The sequence below is a fragment of the Arachis hypogaea genome, chromosome 14 (assembly GCF_003086295.3).
Source record: "Arachis hypogaea cultivar Tifrunner chromosome 14, arahy.Tifrunner.gnm2.J5K5, whole genome shotgun sequence".
Taxonomy (NCBI): domain Eukaryota; kingdom Viridiplantae; phylum Streptophyta; class Magnoliopsida; order Fabales; family Fabaceae; genus Arachis; species Arachis hypogaea.
The window spans coordinates 3,870,648-3,888,937 of NC_092049.1; the positions used below are offsets into that span (position 1 = coordinate 3,870,648).

Here is an 18,290-nt window from a genome sequence, read left to right on the forward strand (position 1 = left end):
AATCATCACCTGCAGAGAAGGAGAAGGAGAAGAAAAAAACAAAAACAACACCAAAAAAGTAAGCACTTCTTTGCATAATATTCTGTGATAAAATTAATTTTTTATTTCTGATTGGTACTCTTTTTTTTCCACCCAGAACACAACCAAAAAAGAAAAAAGTTCTCGTGGAGGATTCACCTCCTAAAGAAGACCAATACTTTGACGGGTACAGTACCTCGTAAGCTATATTACCGTCTATCGTCGTAATTATTTTTGTTAACATCTTCTTTTATGAATGTAGTGAGACATATGAAATATCAAGTGACGAACTGGATGAATGGCTAGGGCAAAACGTTGATAAATCTGCTGCAGAGGGGTATGTCTTGCTGGGCTGTCTATTTCATATTTTGTTGTGTTTTGTATGCTAATAATTGTTTCTTGTTTCGCAGCGAGAACCAACCTGACCTGCGATCGACAGAAGGTCGCTATGTGTCGTCTGAAACGTAAGAAGCTTTATTATTTAATAAAATCTTGTTATCATGATTTGGGTGTGTCTTGTGGAACCATTTGGGTGTATTGTGTGGATCAAGTTGGGTGTATGTTGTTTAATAAGTTGGAATATTAACTTTGTTGTGTTGGGTGTATATTGTCCATTCGGTTGGTTGTATCTTGTGCATTCATTTGGGTGTATTTTATACCTGTATCTTATTTTGTCTGAATAACATGAAATCTGTTTTAGAATACCGGCTGTGAACTTGGGAAGTGATGGTCCTTCCTCTCAAGGACACACAGAACAGAGTAGTGTAAACCAGCCGTCACAGAGCATGTAATTTCTCTTTTAAATAACCATTACTTTTGTTCTTCTATTACCCTTCTACTTCTAATTCTGTATATATTTTTTTTAGAAAAAAAAGCCCTTTATTATTTTATTCAAGAAAAAAAAGGCAGGAAAAAAAAGCAAAAACTGCAAGTATGTAAGTTCTCAAAAAAACAAAGCCTGTCTTCTTTTTGAATTGTTCGGGTGTATTTCTTGAATTTCTTTGGGTGTATTTTAGGTTGAGTCCGTCTGATTCGAATATGATGGTTGTGAGGGAATAGACACCGTCCGAAGCGCTTGCAATGTGAGTTTTACAATAATATTTCAACCTTATAACCTTATTATTTTCAAAGGCGTTGTTAACCTTTCATTTTTCTTCTTGTTTAGAGTCCCGATTCAGGTTTTTGTGCCGGCATCCCAAACAACCACTGAGACAGATTTTGAACCAACCCCTATGCTATAGATTGAAGGGACTACAGAAACGTAAGAAATAGTATTGAGTGTATATTTGTTTGGAGTTTGGGTGTATATTAGCTAACAGTTTGGGTGTATATTGTTCCTGATTAGTTTCTTTTACGCCGTGATTAATTTTTTGTAACTGTGCAGCACTCCTGAAACCCCCAAACAACTTCAAGAGACCACACCCACGGTTCCCCCAGCTCCAACTAAAATGTAAGTTCATCAGACTAAAATCAATCTTTGCTATGACTGCGCTATGTACGTTATGAAGTGGATGGAGATAATTGAGCCGGAAAACATCAAAAAGGGGAAGTATCAATGGGATAATTGGCCACATGTAACTGTCTTTTGAACCATATAACTCTGTATTACTTTACTGAATTAATATTGCTGTTTAAACAGAATATACTTTTTTATTGTAGGAGGAGGTGGACCACTATAGAGTGGAGTACGCTTCCCGGATACTATTCAGTGAGATGAATACACAGAGAGATCGGGCAATTAGAGAGAGTAGTGCTATAAGGCTGTCGAAGCCATCCTCTGTATTATTTAGTCCGTTTTGTCAGATTAATTCTGCTGATATAGAAACTGGGTAATCCATCTGCTTGGTAGTTTGTAAATTGAACAAATGATGTAAATATTTGCCATTTAACAACAACTTCTATTCCATGTATATTTTTTTCCATAGTTAAAATATCTTTGCTGGTAAACTGTCAGTGATGTATTCAAAAGCTGTATTACAGGTGGTAAAATATGAAGGAAAAAATCAAGGCATATATAAACACAAATTATAAACTGTTCACCCAACGCAAGTCTAATAATACACCCAAGATTGTATAAAATATACACCCAAACTGTCTGCGCTGTATTCAAAATGTATGAATTACATGTACTAAAATATGAAGAAAAACATCAAATCAAATATAAACCCATAACCTGAGAATTTTTACAGCTTTTGTTTTATATATATCTATATATGTGTCTATATCTAAATTGTGAATTAACGAAAATACACCCAAAATAACAGTGCTTTTACACCCAAGGAGTTATCCCCTACTGCTGGTACCCTAAACTGATAACTCATAACGTGTCCTTGATATTGGCTGCAATTTGAATGCGCCGCTGATGCAGCATCAAACAGGTTTATCTGAAATATAACACACACACATTACCTAAACTATTAACGAGAAAAATAAACTCAATCGCCACAAATTTAAAGAACATTACTTTTACCTCGCTTAAAACTTTCGTCTTCTTCTTCTTTGTGGCATTTGCGATCTGTTTCTCCAGCTTTGAACCTAGCCTGTTTTTTGGACGTCCTCTTGTTCGAATCCTTGGCGGGCTTTGAAGCTCGTTAACGGATTCCAAGTTGGCGTCTTCGTGGGATAAAGAAGATGTCCCCTTCCTTTTGGCTTTTAATGCTTCCATCTCGGCGATGACGTTATCGTACGCACGGTGCAGAATTGCAATCAGCTCCTCCGATTCGGAGGCAAATTCGCATATATTTTGCGAACGAAAAACCAATTGGTCGAACCTCTTGCTTCTTGGCTCCATTAGTGGCTCGTCGTGGCTGCTCTTGATGTGTGTGTGTTGCCTCTTTACCTTCTTGCTCCATCGTTCCAGTATGTATCTCGGTGACACTTGGCTTACTTGTTCGAAGCTTAACACGCTTAGTGCGTGACGGCACAGTATCCCTCTCGACTCGAATAATAAGCAATGGCATTTTACCTCGGCTGCAACCGAGTCGTAAGTAACCACGAACTTGTTGAATATTGAGCTGGAAACTTATTCTCCGACTTCGTATACTGAATAGCCTAGAGCGGAATTCTTTAGTCTGGTGATGCAATTCGCCTTTCCTCTGAATTGCGCTTGGACTTCCCTAAACTTTGCGTGAGTGTACGCATCTTGAAACTGAGCTTCAATGCAGGATTTGGTTGCACACGGTATGACCGTATGAAAATCTGCAGCATCTGATTCTCTCTCTGCTTGCTCCCTGTTTCCGAGGCAATTATCGTATTGTTTGACGAACTGAATAAGCGAGCTGTTCCGGGTGATATACTTGTTAAAAAATGAATGCATGCTCTCGCTCCTTTGTGTGCTTCTCATCCCTGCCCAGAAATGGTGATCCAGATAGATAGGAACCCATATGTGACGGTCTTCGTACAGATCTGCATAATACACCCAAACACAGTCTATAAATACACCCGAGAAAACATGCAATTTACACCTCTGATGCAGATTTTAAAAAGACATTACCTGAAAGCCACTTGTTGTCCACAAGACCAAAATTCAGCAGAAAATCGTTCCAATTCCTATCGAATGAGTCTTTGCTTTGAGAGTTCCAAACAACTTGGCTCATTTCTTGTTCGATATCGGCATGTCCCTTGTACCCGTTTAATTTGCTTGGAATCTTCTTCATGATGTGCCAAATGCACCAACGGTGAACTGTTGTTGGCATACAGGCCTCTAAAGCCCTTTTCATGGATGCGCACTGATCGGTGAGAAACCCTTTCGGAGCGTTTCCTCCCATGCAACGAAGCCAGCTTTGAAATAACCATTTGAATGATTCAATTTCTTCGTTCTTCATCAAAGAGCATCCGAGAAGTGTTGATTGACCGTGGTGATTCACCCCGACAAAAGAACCACAGACCAAATTATACCCGAAACAAATTACCATGGTCCAGAATGCAAAATCATTAGCTACACCCTAACAAATGCTTCGCATACACCCAATGAAACAGCCAATATACACCTCTACTGCGGATTCGTAAAAATAAATTAATTTGGCATCATAAACAGGGACAGTTTGTTACCTGTTTGTATTGTAGGTGGTGTCGAATGAAATGACGTCTCCGAAATACTCAAAGGCGGCTCTGCTTCTTGCATCGGCCCAAAAAGCCAGCTTATTCGATTGATCCTCTTCGAGTTGGAGCTCAAAAAAGAAATTCGGATTCTTCTCTTTCATTCTTAACAAATATTTTCCGAATTTCTTTGCATCTTCTTGTTCGGAAACATTCCGCACTTCCCTGGTAATGTAATTCCTCACGTCCTTTTCGATAAAATTTAACTTGCGGTGACCCCCGGCAGCCGCAACAAATGATTGGTAGGTTTTGCTTGGTCTGATACCGGCCTCCTCGTTATTCTCTATCGTACGACGAATGGACATGCTTAGTTCCCTGTGCTGTTTGAGCATCTCTGCTTTGCTTGGACAGCAGGGGTGTGAATGATCCAGCACAACCTTCGAAATGATCCAAGCACCGACATCCTTCAATGTGTGTATATAAATTCTTGCAGGACAATTTAGACCAGCTGTCGGATTGGTCTTCTCGGTCGGAGATATTTTAGATTTCCATTTTCCCTCTCTGCTACATGTAATCAGTTGGTTCTTAATCTCGTTTCCCTTCCTATTTGTGCACCGAACTCTTGTAGAGAAACCTGCAGCCTTGGCGTAGTTCCTGTAAAATTTTCCAGCATCTTCAAGGGTGGTAAAGGTCATTCTGACCTTTGGAACAAGCTCGTCATCAACAACTGAGAGAGGCTGCAAAATACACCGTGTCAAAACTGTAAATACACCCATAGATATGATTCAAATACACCCAATCATGTCTAATACGATACACCCGAACCGCAACAACTCAACTACAGAATGACTTTTAAAGCCATAAACTGTAAATACACATCCTGCAGATATACATCATCTCAAAAACTAAAAACACACCTAATCATGTCTGTTATAATACACCTGAACAACAACAAGTCAATTAAAATAACAAAAAACCAGTAAAGTGTAGATACACCCACACTTCTAGCTAAAATACACCCAAACAAGAATTGATCTACACCCGAGCGTCTGCTACAAATTCCAGGTAATTAATCACAACTAATACATTGAATCGACAGATTCAGGTAAACGTGTTACTTTCACAGTCAATGTTCAGCAATTTTTCAACTACACAATGCTATACAAATTACTGAAAGAAAATTCATACTAATCCTATGTAAATCAAACCTCAGGGACTTCGTTAGATTCTGACTCATAATCCACTTCGCCTGCATTCAGCTGACAATCTGAGGTTGAATGATCCATTATCTTCAAAACGAGATCAAACTTTGATTTTGGAAAACAACAAATCAAAAATAGAAAACGAAGCTGTTGCAGAGAGAGACAAAGGTAACCTAAACGAAGAAGATGCTAGTGAGAAAAGGAGAAGAAAAGAACAATGGAGAAGAAGGAGGGAAAACGTGGGAGAAGAAGAACAACGAAATCTCAAAATAACGAAAACGAAAAAGGAAAGAAATATTTTAAATCTGGTAGTTAGATATACGCGCGATGTTATATAGCGCGTGTAATCAACGTACCTGAAGCAGCGCATATTTTGATTTTATTGTTTAATGAACTTGTAAAGCATCCCACAGGTTTATTTATTTCAGATTTATTAGAAAAATAGGGAAAAAGACACACATACATATACATATTGTTTTTCTTCCACAATGATTCGAGAACAACATTTTCACTTTTCTATTTTGTAGATATTTGAATTCCCATCTTAGATATTTCACATTTGTACAAGACCTACGATTTGTACAAGGAAGCCAATGCAATTAGCTTGGTCCTCTTGTTTTTTTTCTCTTCTCTTTTTTCTGTACAAATTTGGTGTTGCTATTGCAGTATCAATTTTTTTTATTATTATTTTCACAACTAATAGAATTGCAATATTAGCGTTGGTAACGAGGGATCAAATTGGTGTTGGGACTTGAGAGAGATCGTTTGTAAGCAAGAGGCAACATCAGAAACTTCTTGGTTCGTCCAACGTAAGCTCGTTTCGTCAGATTGTCGTAATCGTTGTCTTCAATTGCATCCAAGATCTTACGGTATAATATTAATGAGGACCAAACCTGAAAATAATAATACATGAAGCAAAATATTATTGGCCAAAAAATATAGTATTGAATTGCTGGGCTCAAAGTGTTGGATTACTGCTCAAAAGTACTTGCCAATATCAATTAAAATTGCTAACCCAGGTTTCAATTTTATTGATGTGCCACCAGCACCTTTGAGACAAATTTTGTTTGATGATTATAGAGGGACTTTTTTATTCCGGTTGATTAGTGTCTTGTAATTTTGGGCTTTATTTCCGTTTAAATACCAAAAAAAAAATTGCTCACCCTCAATTTTTCTCTTTTACCAAATATTATGTTGTTGCTTGTGCACTATCGGATTTATTGTCTTTGTAGGATGATATATATATATATATATATATGGGGATACTAGCCGTTATGATTAGTTACAACCATAAGATTAGTCCGTTATGTTAGTTACTCTAAATATCTCAGTCAAAGTGAGCATACTATATATAGCTATGTAATGCAATAATATTTACAAAACAATACAATTAGATATTTTTTAAAAATTGTCTATTATTCGATCTTTAGAAGAAAAAAACTAAAAAATAAATATTTTTTTATAAAAAAATAAATAACTTTCTATAAAAGTGGATATTTAAATTAATTAAATAATATTATTTAAATAAAAAAGTTGACTAAAGACTGAAAATTTAAAGGACAAGTAACATTTTTCTTTACTAAAATGTTGTTTGTATACTAAAATCAGTCGCTAAAATCAGTTATCAATATATTTATATATAATACATATATGATTTAATTTATTTTTAATGCGTATTTATATTTCAACATATATTTTATACTGATAACTAATTTTAGTGTATACGTAACATAGTTGTAATATTTAGGATAAGTATTATTTTGGTCCATAATGTTTAGGATTAGAATCGAAACCGTCCTTGATGTAATTTTTTATTTAGAATCATCCTTAATGTTGTATTTGATTTTAAAATCGTTCTTTTGACTTTTTATGGAAAAAAAAAAATATCCTCCACCACCATCACTTTTATCACCACCATCACTTTTATCACCACCACCACTACCTCCCTTGCTCCTACCAAATACCAAATCAGATTCAAGAACACCAACAATAACATATTATTCAAATTCAGAAACAACATCAAATTCAACAACAAAATCAACCTACAATAACAATAAAATCAGAAAATAACAAATCAAAATCAGAATTAGAAGCAGAAGCAGAAGCAGACATAAAAAACAAAATCGGAAGCAGAAATTCAAACAAAAGCAGAAGCAGCAGCTGAAGTAGAAGCAGAAGCAGAAGGCAAAGCAAGAAGCAGAAGCCGAAACAGAAGCAGAAGTGGGGAGGTGCAGCAGCGAGAACGCGAAGTGGCGGCGAGCTCTCTCTCTAACTCGCGTCTCCTCTCTCCCTAGCGAGCTCTGCGACGGCAGTTCCAAGCTTCGCCGATGTCATCCCCCCTCCCCCTTCCCCCTTCCCCTTTCCCCTTTCCCCTTTCCCTCCCCCATCCTTTCCCCTTTCCTTCCCCACCCCCGCGCGCGCGCTGTTTTCTTTTTCTTTATTTTATAATTTTTTTATTAAAATAAGGGTAATTTAATAATAAAATTAAAAATTTTATTAAAAATGACGATTTTAATACGAAATAAAACGTTTGGAGCGATTCTAAATAAAAAATTACGTTAGGAATAATTTCGATTCTGACCCTAAACATTAGGAACTAAAACAATCCTTACCCCTAATATTTATCACTACTTCTATAATGTAATGCATGGAATAATATATCTCTCTCTTCTTCTTATAGTCTTTAGATAGATTTATCACCCATAAACATTGTAATTTTTAAAAAACTATATTTTAAGAAGTCAATTGTAATAAGTTACTTCGAAAATTTTACTAAATCAAGTTTAACTTTATCTCAAAACATTTGAAAATGGTTTGAATTTATAAAATAAAAAAGAAGTATAATTGGTATACGTACCGGCCAACGGCTAGCCTTATGAAGCTGAGAAGCTCCTTGTTCGGACAAATTGAAGTAGAATCTTGCTCTCATAATCTGCTCTTTCATGAACTCTCTCCAACTTTCACTTACCTTTCTTGCGAATATATCTTCTTCACACAATCCAAACTGCGCCAATTCATCTTGTGGAAGGTACACTCTACCTCTTGTTGCACTAAAACAAGTTCTCAACTCGTTAAATTAAGAAAATGTTGATTTAACAATCAAAAGAGACGAAATACAGAAACTTACTCTTCACCCACATCCCTAAGAATGTTTGTTAATTGATTTCCAATCCCAAGAGAGAGTGCTGAATCATATACACTTTGAGGAGGGATGATAGATTCGGGTGCAATACCCATTATTGGAACACTCATTAATCCAACAGTTCCAGCCACATAGTAGCAGTACAGATATAATTCTTGGAAGTTTTTGTATCTTGTTTTCTTTGTATCCATTCTCATACCTTCTATCATGTCCCTGAAAGGCTGTCATACCAAAAAATAAAAAGTTTAATTTAATTAAGGCTCCATCATTAGGTTAATTTTTTTTGTTATGTTTTTGGAGAATGTGTTATCCATAAATATAGATGATGGGTGTGTTTTTAAATAATATAAAAATGATTTTTTTTTTTAATTTGAAAATACAAATTGTTTCTCGGAGGTATGGAAAATGGAAACTCTGATTTGTAGAATGACAAATTCAAATTTAGAAGGTTGCAAATTGGAGGCTCCAATTTGAGGTTTTTTTTTAAAGATAGAGAAATTGGTGGGTCAATTTTGAAATTTTAAAAAATAAAAAAAATTAGAAGCTCAATATCTACTTTTCAATTTGTGGCATCCCTAAATCGAATGATCTGATTTGTTTCTAACTGTTTTTTAAATTTCACACCCTAAAATAACACACAATGAACCAATAACAATGTATAACACCAACATTTTTTCAATATGTAAATTAAAAAGTGGCATAATTATATTATTAATTAGCCATTATTTAGTAATGAAAGATTTTCACATAAGTTAGTTATGTGTAATCTCTTATCATCGATTAGAAAGGTCTAATAAAAATATGATATTTTATATAAAAGAGAGTGAATGTTAAAAGATGAAACATACATGATATAAATGTTTTACATAAAATTAAAAGGATTTATTTCGTGAATGATTGGTTTATGTTTAATTTATTTATACCACTTTTTTAATTGCTTCAACATAAAATTTTAGTTTAAAAGAAAAATAAAAATAAAAACCAAATCAAAATTTAAATGTTTTTTCTCTACTACTTTTAGAATTACTTATTGAGTTCAATGAAAAATACTTACTTTTTAATGTTCAAACAAACTATATTGTATTCATATACTATACTTACGTTGACATATGCTAGCGAGAAATATAAGAATACAATTTAAAATACAATATAATCAATACTTTTAGTTATATTTTCATATTATTAGAAGTTATAGTTATTAAAATTTTTTATTTAAGGTACAGATTATTGACTAAATATTAACTAGACATAAAAAATGTACGTAAATTATTTTGACATTGACAAAAATATTTTTGAATTTTACTGTTGACAAAAATATTTTTAAATTATTTAAAAATACGGCAAAAATTCAAAAACATTTTTGTCGATAACAAAATTTAGGAGCATTTTTATCGATACCAAATAAGTCGAGTGTATTTTTTTCAGTTACGCATATTTTACTACCATAAATCTTTGTGATTGCAATTTAAAATCATGATATAGGTAAAGAAAGAATTAGATTCTGATGTAGTGAAGTAATATTATTACTAATAATGATTTAGGTACCTTAATATCCAAGGGAAAGTTGGAGATTGTATCAGTGAGAGCAGCATCAAGCAAATCATAGGGTCTTCCATTGAAAATATCATGCAATCTCTCTTCCCACCTATCAAGAACACCACAGCTCTTCATGTAATCTGCATTCGGTCCATCAACCAATTCATCCGTCCTCCTGCACCAAACTGATACATACTCATGCATTCAATCATTATACTTCCAAGTTCCAATAGAAGATTTTTATTTGATTTGATACACTAATGTTAACTACTTCAATAAAGATGTTAAAAATATCTTTTATGATCATTTTTATTTTGCTACACTATAACAAAAGTAACACTTTTATAGTATATAAAAATCAAATTCTAAAATCTAGGGATGAGTACGGGTCGGTTTGGTTCGGGTTTAAGATAAAATTAGAATCGAACCGATCAAAATATAATTGGTTCGGTTTGGTTCGAATTTATGTTTTTTTGTACATGTACCGGAACCAAACCAAATCGATTAAGAACGGATTGGTTCGGTTCGGGTAATTGGATATCCGATGACTTTGAAATTCGTTAAAAAAAAACCAAATTTTTATCTTAAAAATTCAACAAGTACAATAAACATGTAACATCAATAGAAATAATCCAAACATGTTAAACACCAAATACATTAAAAACTAAACTCATTAAAATCCAAATATATTAATAGTGAATAATCTTTGTCTAATGGAAATACAAAAGTGCAATAGAAATATTAGAAGTTAAATACAAAAGTCTAGTGAATAATCTTTTAAAGAAGCTAAAATCAAAACACATTAAAATCTAAACATTAGAAGCTAAATACAAAAGGGTAACGAAAATATTTGTCTAGTTTTCAAAGTGTTAGGGTTACGAATTGCAAAACTCACTAAAAGCCATATTTTTATTTTTTTTATTTAATTAATATATGATTGGGTTCACGGGTTGGTTCGGGTTCCGCACCCCTAGAATCGATACCCGAACCAATCAGTAACAAAGGTCATCGGTTGGGTTCAAGTTGAACTCGATTACCCGTTGGTTCCAGAACCAATTTAAATGGTTCGGTTCGGATTTAGACGGGTAATCGGGTACCCGCTACCCGTGCTCACTCCTACTAAAATCTATCATCCAATGATCAAAATAAAATATTTTTATATAAACACAATTATAAAATCTTCATTAGAGTATCTACCATTAAAAAAATACACTTTCTTTTATTCATTCAAGAACTTTAACGATACATATGTTTATTTGTCTCGCAAATAACATTAATACTCATAAATTATGGGCTAGAAAATTATATTCATCATCATCTTTAATTTCTTCTGGGTTTGGTTACGTACTTACCATAAATCGCCCATATAGCTTTTTGTCTTTCTTGTGTCATAAGCAAAGTTCCTGTTCAAACAAAGAATAATATGGTCTCACTAACTATGAAAAGTTATAGTATTATTATTTAGTGTAATTTTTTAAAAAATTATTTAAATATTTATGGAGAAGTTAAAAAAAATTACTTTTTTTATAATAAAATTTTTTTATCATTCTTCTTTTAAAATAAATACTTTTAAGACTAAAATATCAAAAATAAAATAACTTATTTATAAATTATTTTTAATATAAATATTTATTGTTTAACATTTTTTTTCAAAAGGAACTTAATTAAATTTTTTATCTAAACTAAGCCATAGTGATAATATTGTGATGATTGCAATTATGACTGTATCCTCGACCATAATTAAAATTTAAAATCTTGATTATTTACACTACAAGTTTCTATTATATAAAATTGTTTTGATAAATAATAACTTTTAATTACATTAATTATATTTCCTATAAAACTGATTACTATGTAATATGGCTTCTTAAATTAAAGTATAGGAAAAATAGAACAAGACAAATACAATATTAAAATCCGTCACAAGAATAAAAAAAATTTTAAAGTAAGAAAAGTTGATAAAATAAAAAAATATTAAAAAAATATTTATTTATGTTATCTTTTTTTATCAATTTAAATTTTTGAAAAAAATAGTATTATAAAGTGAACTCCAAAAAAAAAACTCTCATTTAAAGGGACATGTTAGAAATATAAATAATCATTCATTTGGTTTTCTTCTATAAATTTAAATTTTTGAAAAAATGACAGTATGATAGAAAATAAAAATTTAATCACTTTTAAATTAAAAATATTAAATTTAAATATAATAAGAATTACAAATTCAACCGTGAGTAATGCTTTATTTTATCATTTTACGATTTTTATCATTATTTTAGAGGATTTTTCCCCTGAGTTGCCAAGAGCCCAAAAGCAAGAAAGAAAAGCAAATAATCATCTTATTAGCATTATTGAGGAAATTGGAGTAGAGGATATTAAGATAAAAATTTAGGTACAATCGACTTCACGTCTTCACCTGAAGTTGATAGTTAAGAGTTGTTAGATCAAAATTTAGTCAAATCAGTCAAATCATCTAACGACTCCCAACTATCAACTTCATGTAAAGTTGACTGTATCTGAGTTTTCACCGGATATTAATTATGATTAGTTACCTAGATAGAAGGTCTTAGCATATTCCTTACAAATCTTCCTACACATTTCATATCCATCGTTGAGAAAACAAGGCTCAAACCGCGGCTTAGTAGTGGTGCCAAAATTACCATTTTGACACTGCCACTCAACAACCTCGTGCACATGCAAATCAGCAAGAGGAACACCCTGTTTTGACAAATGATGAGGAAACATTATTACCGTACCACTACTTTCTCCTAATAATTCTCTTCTTCTTTGTTTTGGAGCCACCATAACTGCCACAACTTCTGACCTTATACCACCAAATCTCCTACAACAAGTGATGGAGGAAGAATAAGGCTTTGGTGCCAAGGAAAATGACATACTCATCCTCTCAACTAAAATTCTTACTATGACAATAATAATGAGAGGAAACAACTATACCAAATGATTGGCCTATCTTCCTTATAATGTAGGATTCTATCCTAGTGGCTACTTTCTAAGCTACCAACCATATAATATAAATTTAAGAGTAAAGTATATTTTTTCTCTTTGAAGTTTGACAAAAATTTAAAAAAAAAAATTAAGTTTTATTTTATTTCAATTTTGTTTCAAAAATTTTCGATTTGTATCAAATATATCCATAACGACTAATTTTTCAAAAAATTTAAGACCGATTCAATAATAATTTCATAAGAACAACCCCTCAACACAAGCAAATCAAGCATAATTTTTATGCATTATTGTTAGATTGATCTTAAATTTTTTGAAAATTTAGCTGTCAATGGTATATTTGATGCAAATCGAAAACTTTTAGGATAAAATTAAAACAAAATAAAACTTAGTGATATTTTTAAAACTTTTGTGCTTCAAAGACAAAAAATATATTTTATCTTAAATTTAATTTTGATATATTATTAGTCTAAAACTATTTTATATATGTATCTAATTACATAACATTTTATTAATAAAAATAATTATAATTATACTATAAAAAACAATTACACCGTGAAAGACATCAAAATTAAATTTTTTTACAATGCATATGCTGTGGATATACCATCATCGCTCCATATATATGGCAATATAATAATAGGGTGTAAAAAACAACCATTTCAGTCCTTATCAATGATCTCATCATAGAAAATTATGGAAATATATATAAAAAAATTAACAAATTATTAAAATTTATTAGTTTTTTTTCATTATTTAGTCATTAATTAAATTTTTTTCGTTTAATTTTTTTAGTTTAGTAATTCAACAACATATTTTTGTCCTATACTTTTAAATATTAACAATTAATTAATAACAAAAAAATTTTGATGACTGATGAGGGAAAAATGATTTCACACAAAACTCACTGGCAAGTGTACCGGGTCGCATCAAGTAGTAATAACTCACAGGAGTGAGGTCGATCCCACAGGGATCGATGGATTGAGCAACTTTAGTATGGTGATAAATTTAGTTAAGCGAATATTTGATGATTTGGGTGAAATTTGATCAACAGAAGTAAAATTGCAAGGAAATTAAAGTGCAGAATTGAAATTGGCCGAATCTTAAAGTGCAGAAAAAATAAATTACAGAAACTTAGAGTGCAAGAAATTAAAAGCGTTGAAACTTAAATTGCAAGAAAGGTAAATAACTGAAACTTAAAGTGCAAGGAATTTAAATTGCTAAATTTAAATTGACAGGAAACTTAAATTGCATGAAGAATAAAGGAATTTGGGTAAATGGAATCAAAACACAACTGAAAAATGTAACAGTGAATAAAAGAACTCTCAGATGACAAAACTTAGAAATTAGATCACTTCAGTACTAAAACAGAAATAGAAAATTTAAGAAGAACCAAAATAGAATATAAACAGAAATTAATAATTGCAGTAGAATAATAAAAACATAATGAAAATTTGATCTCAAACGCTCTCTTAACAAGACAGAATCGAGAAATTGCAGAAGAAAAGTAAAACAAGAAGTTAACTATGATCAGATCTTCAATTCTAAGAACTATATAAAAAGAAAAGTGAGAGATGATTCTCAGATGAAGAAATTCAGTAGAATTCTTCAACCCAAGTTCAAGACCCAAAACAGAAGAATAAAAGTTGCAGAAAGGAGAAAGCAAAACAGACAGGAAAATTCAGATCTGATCTCAATTCTAAATTCTGAAAAATTAAAAACTAAAAGAGAGCCTCTAGCCCCCAAAAAAAGATCTCTTCTTTATACACTTTCTAATTCAGTCCTTCGGTGCTTGGAGTGGGCTTGTTGGCTTTCTGATGAAGTAGGTCCGAAATGGTAATTCCATGCAGCATCAGGTGAACGTAGCGTTCTCGAACTGAACGTAGCGTTCTTTCACCGACGCGTGCGCGTCCTTAGTGCATATGCGTCCCTTGCGCTTTTTCCCATCGACACGTGTGCGTACCATCTGCGTGCGCGTCCCTTGGCAGCGTTCATTAACCGAACGCTACGTTTGCGCCATGAACGCTCCTTACGCATACGCTCCCTTTGCGCGTGCGCGTGGATGATGAAACTTCACTTCTGCGCCTTGGCATCACGTACGCGTCTGCGCCAATCTCCCATAATATCACATCGACGCGTGCGCGCCATACACGCGTGCGCATCGGTGACCAATCTCAAATTCAAATTCTGAAAGTATCGCAGGCGTTCACTCAAAATGAACGTAGCGTTCGTTGTTGGTGAACGTTGATCCTCAATCCGTGCGTGCGCGCCATGCGTGCGTACGCGTGGATCTCCAACATGTTACTCCGCGTTTAAGCGCCTAGTGCGTGTGCGCGTCACGGGTGAACGTGGCGTTCACCTGCACCCTGTTTCTTTGCTTTTTCTCTTCATCATCTTTTTACCTGCCATTAATCAAACACACCATCAAAGCCTCACCAAAATCATAAAAATTTGCATCATTCATAATAATCACTTAATTCTTGCATAAATCTCATAATTTTGTACAAAATAAATGATGTTTGATTGAATCAACATAATTATGAAATTCCACTCCAACCACTTACTTATTGTGCAAGAAAGTGCATAAAATCTAATGAAACAAATGAAAAATACTTGTGAAACTAGTATAAGATGACTTGTCATCAATGACCTTTTAACTTTTCTCAATATATAATATATAGTTTTTGTACTTTGAAACTCATGTATATATATTTTTCTAACCAGTGGCTCAATTTTTAAATTTAAAAGATGCTAGTTTATGGCTTTATGCAACTCATATATTTTTTTTTTGGGTGACTATGCAACTCATATTTAAAATATTATTTTGTCTGATCTATATATTTTATTGATCAATGAACAAATATTATTTTAATAAACAATCATCAATTTAAAAAGATAAAGAATGAAGAAGAATTCATGATTCGAATTGTTATTGCAGAAAGGGAAAGAAATATTAAAAAAATTAAATTGTTTCCAAGTTTTTTCAATTTCAAAAATGAATAAACTCAATAAAGTGATAAAGTAAATTGGAGTAGTCACCTTGAATTTTGATTGATAAATACCATTAATTATAAGCAAGTCTAACTAATTTGGTTTGAAGGTAATTTTTATTTTCAATTCTGCTAGATAATTAATAAGTGATGCAACCAACTAAGGATTACATAATTAATTATGAATCAATTATGTTATATGTATATAAAAAATTAGTCATTATATAAGAATATATATTTAGTGTATAAAAAAATTATTATGTAAAAAAATTTGATTATTTAACTATAATAAATTTAATTATTTTATTTATTATAACATATTTGATTATTTTAAGAATTAATTATTTTATTTAAAAAATATGTAAAACACATATAAATATACATAAATATAAATTTATAAAATTGAAAGACAAGGTTGTTACAATAAATTCTTTGTTTAGTTTTTATTTTTTAAAAATAGTTTTATCAAAATGAGTTCTGTAAAAAATTTTTTAAAATCTGTAATATATATGTTTGATAAATTAAATTAAAAATATTTTTTAATGATTACAAATAACAATAATTGTGATATTTTTAAAATTTAAAAATATTATAATAAATATAAATATAAAAATAAATTTAGATATTTATTAATATATAAAATTATTATAAATTTTAATTTTGAGAAGTAGAAATCAATTTTAAAAAAAATTCTATTTTATTATTTTACGTGCTTTATTTTAAAAGTATTTTTTATCTTTTAAAAGTTGTAAGTATAAGCACACATTGCCTTCTTTATTTATTAATCACAAACAAAAAATTTGTACTTTTCAAAAATATAAAAATCTCTTCAAAAAGTTTAAAAAAATCAAGTCTTGGTATAGTTTAAAAGATATAAAAGTTAGAGATAGATAACATATCTTAAGTAAATGTTACGTCTTTTATTTATAGTGTTTAAAAAATAAATTTGGAGAAGATTCGAATAAATTTATATGAGATATAACAAGATTCTACGTGAATATAATTATGATTACATATTTTATGGATCAGTATGTCTTTAGAGAAATTGCTTTTGGACTGGCCATAATTCTTCTCAATTTGAGAGCTGAACAGTAACAAATAATAAAAGATGAAAATTCAGGTGAAGTCGACTTCACGTGGAGTTGATATCTGAGAGTTGTTAGATGAAAATTTAATTAAGGTTTAGTTTGGTAAAGCTTTTACTTTTCAAAAGTAGCTTATAAAAGCTAACTTTTAAAAGATGGCTTTTTAAAAATTGTAGCATTTATGTTTGATAAATCAAATTAAAAATTGCTTTTAATAATCACAAGCAACAACAATTGCATTTGGTAAAATAACTTTTAAAATTTAAAAATACTATAATAGACATAAATGCAACCATTAAATTTGAAAATTAGTTAACATATAAGGTTATATTAGACTTTTAAATTTTGAAAAGCACAAGCCAACTTTAAAAAGTTCTATCTTAGGTGCTTTCAAAAGTACCCCTATCTTTTAAAAGCTGCAAGCACAAGCACATGATCTTTTTTTATTTACCAAACACAAAATGAGGAGCTTGAGCTTTTAAAAAACACAAACACCTCTTCGAAAAGTTTTACCAAACCAAGCCTTAAATCAGTCAAATTATCTAACGACTCTCAAATATTAACTTCACGTGAAGTGAACTGCACTTGAATTTCCACCATAATAAAATAGGAAACTTCTGGAATGCTTATGTAACACAAGAATGGGATTACCGATGACCTTGTGGTGCATAGTTTGAGCGAGGGAGAACGAGGTTTACAAAGATGCTGCTTTTGTCTGTAAATGAAACGGCAAGTTAAGTGTGTCTTATAGTGAATTTCCTAGTAAAGAATCTTGCTCACTTACGATGCCTTTTAGAACTCTATACGTTTTGTTCCTTTTTACGTATCTATTATTCTTCACATATACGTGACACATCTTGTGTGGACCACGCATCTTAACTTTTATTGGAACATTGTTTATGTAAATCTCATGTACATAGATGACAAGGTTTGGCATCTAATCCTTGTTGGCACACGTGTCTCATTATTTATAAATTGGTATATAATTCAACATGGGGTGTTCGTATTTACATGCATGGAAGTAGTTTGAGTTTCTATATATAGTAAAATTTTCTTGTACTATCGGGTTCTTCAGCTAAAGTGCATTTTCCATAAGTATATGGAGGAGAAGAGAAAAGTAGGTGGCTGTTATAATACTTCTTTATTATTTGAAGTTTTAAAATTCCATTAAAAATTTATTTTAATCCTATATTAATTTGGTTAAACATATATGTATTGGTGGAGTTATTAAGCAATTAATATATATTAAAAAATTAATTTTTTTTATAAAACTACAAACACATTAATTATAACTTTTAATTTATATTTTTAATAAATG

The 18,290-nt window shown here is 31.5% G+C and overlaps 1 protein-coding gene and 1 long non-coding RNA gene across 2 annotated transcripts; one reads left to right on the top strand and one right to left on the bottom strand.

Annotated features, from left to right (window-relative positions):
• Positions 1-375, top strand: LOC112740232 (uncharacterized). Its single transcript, XR_003813853.2, has 3 exons — positions 1-58; positions 137-205; positions 281-375. It is a non-coding gene; the product is annotated as an uncharacterized lncRNA (long non-coding RNA).
• Positions 376-5,971: 5,596 nt separating this feature from the next.
• Positions 5,972-12,870, bottom strand: LOC112740231 (phytoene synthase 2, chloroplastic). Its single transcript, XM_029292421.2, has 6 exons — positions 12,486-12,870; positions 11,289-11,339; positions 9,946-10,121; positions 8,386-8,621; positions 8,116-8,308; positions 5,972-6,151 (listed from the first exon to the last, which is right to left on the bottom strand). Exons 1-6 carry the CDS (start codon positions 12,832-12,834, stop codon positions 5,972-5,974), a joined length of 1,185 nt encoding a protein of 394 aa, XP_029148254.2. The 5' UTR covers positions 12,835-12,870.
• Between the last annotated feature and the right edge of the window lie 5,420 nt (positions 12,871-18,290).